This window comes from Populus euphratica, unplaced genomic scaffold (assembly GCF_000495115.2).
Source record: "Populus euphratica unplaced genomic scaffold, PopEup_1.0 scaffold4781.1, whole genome shotgun sequence".
NCBI classification, from domain to species: Eukaryota; Viridiplantae; Streptophyta; class Magnoliopsida; order Malpighiales; family Salicaceae; genus Populus; species Populus euphratica.
The window spans coordinates 1-5,679 of NW_011504563.1; the positions used below are offsets into that span (position 1 = coordinate 1).

Genomic DNA, 5,679 nt, shown 5'->3' on the forward strand with positions numbered 1-5,679 from the left:
AGTTTCTTTGCCGAGCTGCCAGTGGGGAGCCCGTGCATGTCCGTGCCCTTTTTGTCTTCAACAGCTGCCGTGTCCATCTCCACTCCCATACGATTCAAAGATCTTTCCCTTCTTATACAACGACCCGCGTCTGGTCTGCCCCTTGTAAAGTTCCATGCATAATATATAAATCTCTCAGACTTTCCAGAGTTTTCTCTGCTTTTGTATGATCAAAAAGGTTTCAGTCGGCATGCATCCATGCCGTGACATAATCAACTGGCTTCTTTATTATTTAAATATGTTTGTTTAGCCTCTTCTTCCTCCAATTGCTTATTGTTCAAAAAGTAAAAGGGTAGAGAGAATAAAACCAAGCTACGAAGAAGATACGTGTTCCATGCGCTGCGAGCGACAGGAAGCTGCAGGGAGAGAACAAGAAGTTTATTAGTGTTGATCATCTTCAATCTATTATATTTTTCAAGAAACATAAAAAAAAATCAATTTTATGTCACCTTTCCGTTCCTACTTGGTTATTTATCTATAACATTTAAAAAAAATACATAAAAAAATAAATATCAGACGACCTTTTAAAGCCATGACTTTTAAAACCACGTACACTCAAAACCGTGGACCAGCGCTGGAGAAATCTGCCAATGGAGGCCCAGCTCACGGTCTCGGATCTTCACATCCAAGGGGAGGGAGGCTCGAGAAGTTGAGGGGCTCTCTCACTTAGATTTCAATCCTGGCAAGATAATCCCAAAAAGTGGCCCAGTGGTAGAAATCAAATGCATTCCTTCCTAGAAAAGTCTGTCCGAGCGAGATGCAGACAACTAGCTACTTGTTAGGTAATCCCAAATCTTAACGTCAAAACCATGAACATCTCGGATATGGAGAACACATTGTTTTGTTAAATCAAGCTGGTGATTCTGTACATGAATTTCAAGATGCAGAAAGGAGAAATTTAAAAATAAAATCACAAAATATTTGGGCCTAATGATCTCTTGCAATGAGCAATAGCAGCCTGGATTGAGTTGTCCTGACCACATATTTTGTGATTCTGATTTCCACTAGAGAAACCCAGGTGAGTTGGGGAGGATTTTGTGGAACTTGGACAACTTTTAGATTTTCTATCTTTCCCACCAATGCTAGTACTCATTGCTTCCAAAACTCCTCTAATTGCATCCAAGTTCTTCTCCATAACTCTTGACCTGTCACCATTTCCGAAAGGGTTGTTCGAGTTGCTGCCGCTGCCTTGTCCTTTTCGCACTAACCAGTTGTCAAAAGGCTTTATTAACGTCTGATATGTCCCAATGTTTTTCTTTTCTCGGGGAAAGTTAATTTCTTGGCGAGACTTCATAAATGATGCGAGCAAAGTCCGAATTCTCAAGGTTCGAAACTTGACCAAGAACTTCATCATGATGCCACTGCTGTTCATTGCTGTTTCCTTCGATCCTTTCATCGTGCTTTGATTGAATTGAAACAGGAAATCAACATGGCAAGTACTCAGTGATTATTGCAATATCAAATGCCTATAGTCATCATCATATACAAATAAATATAAATTATTGCAAATGATATCTGTACCCACATCGCTGTATATTAGTTGCCTCCTCCTGAAAAACTCGAGAAACTAAAGGGGCAAAAAGCTATCCTTTATCCTTGTTATTTTCCGGGTTTATCTCTTGATTTGCGTTTAGTTAGTATCATAGTGTAGAAGAGGAGATCATAGACTAAATTGAAATGGACGACTCAAGGTCCATCTGCGTAAACTTGTGACCATGGGCCCTTTTTTTTTTTTTTTTTCAAAGTCTAATATATTTTTAATGAACAATACTGATATCGAACATGGCCATTTCTGAAAAAAATGCCATAAGAAAATCGAAAACTGAAAATCAGAAAATATTGAAGGATACCTGGGGCGTACAAGCTCCAAGTGATTGCTGTTAGCCGGACGGCCATTTTCATTATTGGCCTCTGATGATACCGTTAAACTGGGCTTTAACATATTGAGAAAACCGTTAACTTTAGGAAACTGAGCCTTCCTTTTAATGGTCTTTTGGATTCTACAATTAGAATTAGAAGCCTTGGACCCCGTTTGAGTATCCAATTGATCACCCTCCTTGGAAGGAGAAGAAGAGTTCATAGTGAATGTTGTTGTTTTTGTTGTTGATGACGATGGAGACTTTGACATTGTCGCAGGAGACTCGTACTCAATGCTGGTTGTTGTGGTGGAGGGTTCTTGGAAGGGAACGCTAGAAGAAAATGATATACGGAGCTCCATTTCCTCATCAGCCCGGTCATCAATATCTCCATGATAATTCTTCTGTTCAATGGCTATCTCAATGTAGGATTCATCGTCGCTTTCATCGGAGAAAATGGACTGGAATGATGAGGAGTTGAAGTCATAGCAGCTGCTGAATGAGAAGCTCTCTTCTAGCTCTTGATCTCTGTATGCGATACTTGCCATGTTAGATAGTTATTCATCGGCTAATCACAACAGGAGTATTGAGATATTTGTGAAGCAAATGATTCTTGACATATTTTGAGGTATTTATGATGATCATAATCTCAAAACCTATAATAGAAAACGAATCCTTACAGATAAAAAAGATCAGAGGTTGTTGGAATGAGGGTAGAAAAACATGAGCATGGAGGTAATATTAAGCTAAGGTAGATTTGATTTAATCAAGAAATTTTGCTAGTTAGCTAAGCTTTAACCTTTTTGCTTTTGGTTTTGGTTGAAGAGTCTATGTCTAATGTAGTCTTGGTCCAAATCAGACAACGCCAGTGGTTATGTTATTTGAAGAGTCATCATTTTAGACCCTTGTTTATTCTAATAAACTGTGTTAGAAGATGAACACTTGGGCTTGTATTTTTGGTTTAATAAACCTCAAAATCCCTCGACCTCCGTAATTCAATATTCTCTTCTCAGAAGAGACTAACCCATCTTACGTTTGCAGATTTGGTTGTGTCTGCTACACTTGTTTTTCAATTTTGTTACAGATTATGACCTCTTAACCCATCTACCAGTCCTCTTGTGCCATATGCCATGGCACGTCTTCCACTTTTATACATTGAACCAGACTTGGTCCATGTGTTTGCCTTTTCGGTCTCCCCGGCAAAGCCAACTCTCATAGTATTAGGACCAGCTCGGCAATCTGATTCTTGTAATTGTTAGTTGCAATCTTGAAATAAAACCGCAAGTTCATGCTGAAATTTCCCCAGTATCAGGAAGGGAAAGGGACTGTCTGGTCTTGTCTTACATCATCTGGTGTTGATACTTGGCAACATATCATCATGTTTCGTGTGAATATGCGCCTATAAGGCTGATAAAAGCTGATTTCTGTGCTGAAACAGGGTACCATGTCCTCAGAAATATTCCAAGAGAAGGCGGATCCAGCTCCTGGTGCTTGGTTTTGAAAATGTGTAATAAAACAGAATTGAACTACCCCATTTGCTGTGTTTGTGATGTTGGAAACTTCGAAACCTGCTTTGAAACTAACTACCTATGTGGGCCTACGATTCCTTCTTATGAACGGTCTTGCTTGTTCCTCAATCTAGTAATCAAATTAACTGCAGAAATCAATCAAATGAAGCCTGGATTTAAGGTAGTTTGATGACGTCTTCTAGATGGAGCTGGCATTGGTGCATGGCTCCATCCTGTTATTTTATTCGAGTCATCCTTTCATATTGCTTCAAGAATCATAATTTTCCCTGGATTCCTGCGCTCTAATTTGGTTCATATTTTTCTGAAAAATCAACAAGCAAGCACAACACAAACACACAGCCTGGACCGATGATTTTTTCTGATCTTATGCAGCTACAAGCAATGTCAATCATAAAGTTGAAACGGATTTATTACCAACGTCAAATCTCCATCTTGAATGAAAAATTCACCAAGACTTTTCTTGGGTTCCCAAGTCATATAATAGACCATCAGTTTAGAACAGTCAGACTGCTGTGTGAACTCAATTAACAGGTTTTGTTTTATTTATTTTCTGCTTTCCGTGTCTAGCTAGTTTTCTCCTTTTGATTATTCAAACGTAGATTGAAACTATGATAATTTTTTTTTGTATCTCTTAAAAAGAAATGGATCAAAATTTAAAGGTCGCTGTTGTCTGTCCCCTTCTTGAAAGGAACATTTTTTCTTTTACAGGAAATTTGATGAATGCATAGATGTCAATGGTCGTATATTGTTGACAAAGTCGTGCAAGGGCTAGCTCAATCACAATCTAGACTCTAGAGGTCAACTTGAAGCTGCATTTTGAACAAGATCCAAGCTTTGGGCAATAAAGAAATAAAAACTTGCTGTCTCTGTACATGTGCTAATTATCTTGGAAGATGCATAAGCAAAGAGAGAATGCTCATGCTCAGGCACATGGAGCTAAGAACACAAAGAAAGAGCAGACACCGCATGATGGGATCTAAGAGAAGCAGCATAGAAATACATGAGAGTGGAAATCCTGAAACGTCAAAATCAACAATGATATCTTATTAACACATACAAACATGAAGCCTGAGCATCGTTGGTACAATCATGACAATGATTGATTCATATTTCTATGTTCATGCATATGAAAACAAACCATAATTAAGACTAATTAACCACTGAAAAGAAAGCGAAAGAAAGGGAGCAAAAAAAAAAAGGGTTTTCAGGGAGAATTAAGATCATGAAGATGAATAATTAAACGCTTCTAACAAGAACGCTCCTCATCATTTCCTTAAATTCAAAGAAATCAACACGACCATCATGGTTGCTGTCGACAGTGATGATCATCTTCTGAATTCTGTCAATCTCTTTGGCTTCAGGGAATCCCAACTTCCTCATGACCACTTGCAGTTCATGTGCTGATATGTAACCATCCCCATCCTCGTCGAAAACCTTGAATGCCTCTGACAAATCAGATTCCTCCATTCTCATCCAAGCTTGATCTCCAATATCATTCGCAGACGCCTCCTCCTCGGCCGCATTATTATCGTAACCAAAGAAACTGTTGTCCAATGATTGATGAAGGGACACGAAATCTTCGAAAGAAAGGCCAATGTTGTCTGGCTTAATGTGGGATTTGATGGTGAATTCAAGCTCAGAGAAGTCAGCGTCGAGGCCAAGAAGGCTGAGTGCTTGACTAATTTCCTGGATGGTGATCATGCCATCGCCATTCTTGTCGAAAAGATCAAAAATGCGGCGGAGGCGAAGGGAATTGAGACTGGGGCTACGTAGACTAAAGGAGGAGGATTTCTTGGCAGAGGCAGAGGTTGCTGCTGCTTCCATAGTTTGCTTTATACGTACTTGGGTTGTTTCTGTTGCAGCAGTACAAACTAACTTAGATCCACCAGTAGCTAAACTGATTTGTTGTTGAAGGGATTTATTGCATGGCGATTGCGTTGTCAAAACGGTGAAGGACAAAGCGCGTTTGGTGGCGGGGAGCTTGTTTGGCCAGCCAGTGATGACTCATGACCATTTTCCTTGTGTTTCTTTTCCATGCCATCCCATGGATTTCAGCGTTATAAAAATTTAGATCAATCTTTAAAGATGATGAAGATACGAAGAGTCTTGCTAAGTATATAAATTTATTATTAAAATTAAATTTATTTTATATTTGTATATTGATCTCTTAACTAAATATATTTATGTCATTTCTGAGATATTAATCAAATATAATTTAAACATTTTCATTCAATATGAGATAAAATAAAATCCAT

At 38.7% G+C, this 5,679-nt stretch overlaps 2 protein-coding genes across 2 annotated transcripts; both read right to left on the reverse strand.

The window, feature by feature from the left end:
- Window positions 1-834: 834 nt before the first annotated feature.
- Window positions 835-3,321, reverse strand: LOC105120091 (uncharacterized). The gene is made up of 2 exons (XM_011018275.1): window positions 1,890-3,321; window positions 835-1,439 (listed from the first exon to the last, which is right to left on the reverse strand). The coding sequence occupies exons 1-2, from the start codon at window positions 2,441-2,443 to the stop codon at window positions 950-952; spliced, it is 1,044 nt and encodes a 347-aa protein (XP_011016577.1). The 5' UTR covers window positions 2,444-3,321; the 3' UTR covers window positions 835-949.
- A 1,073-nt stretch (window positions 3,322-4,394) lies between these two features.
- Window positions 4,395-5,499, reverse strand: LOC105120092 (probable calcium-binding protein CML43). The gene has a single exon (XM_011018276.1). It carries the CDS (start codon window positions 5,246-5,248, stop codon window positions 4,661-4,663), a length of 588 nt encoding a protein of 195 aa, XP_011016578.1. The 5' UTR covers window positions 5,249-5,499; the 3' UTR covers window positions 4,395-4,660.
- Between the last annotated feature and the right edge of the window lie 180 nt (window positions 5,500-5,679).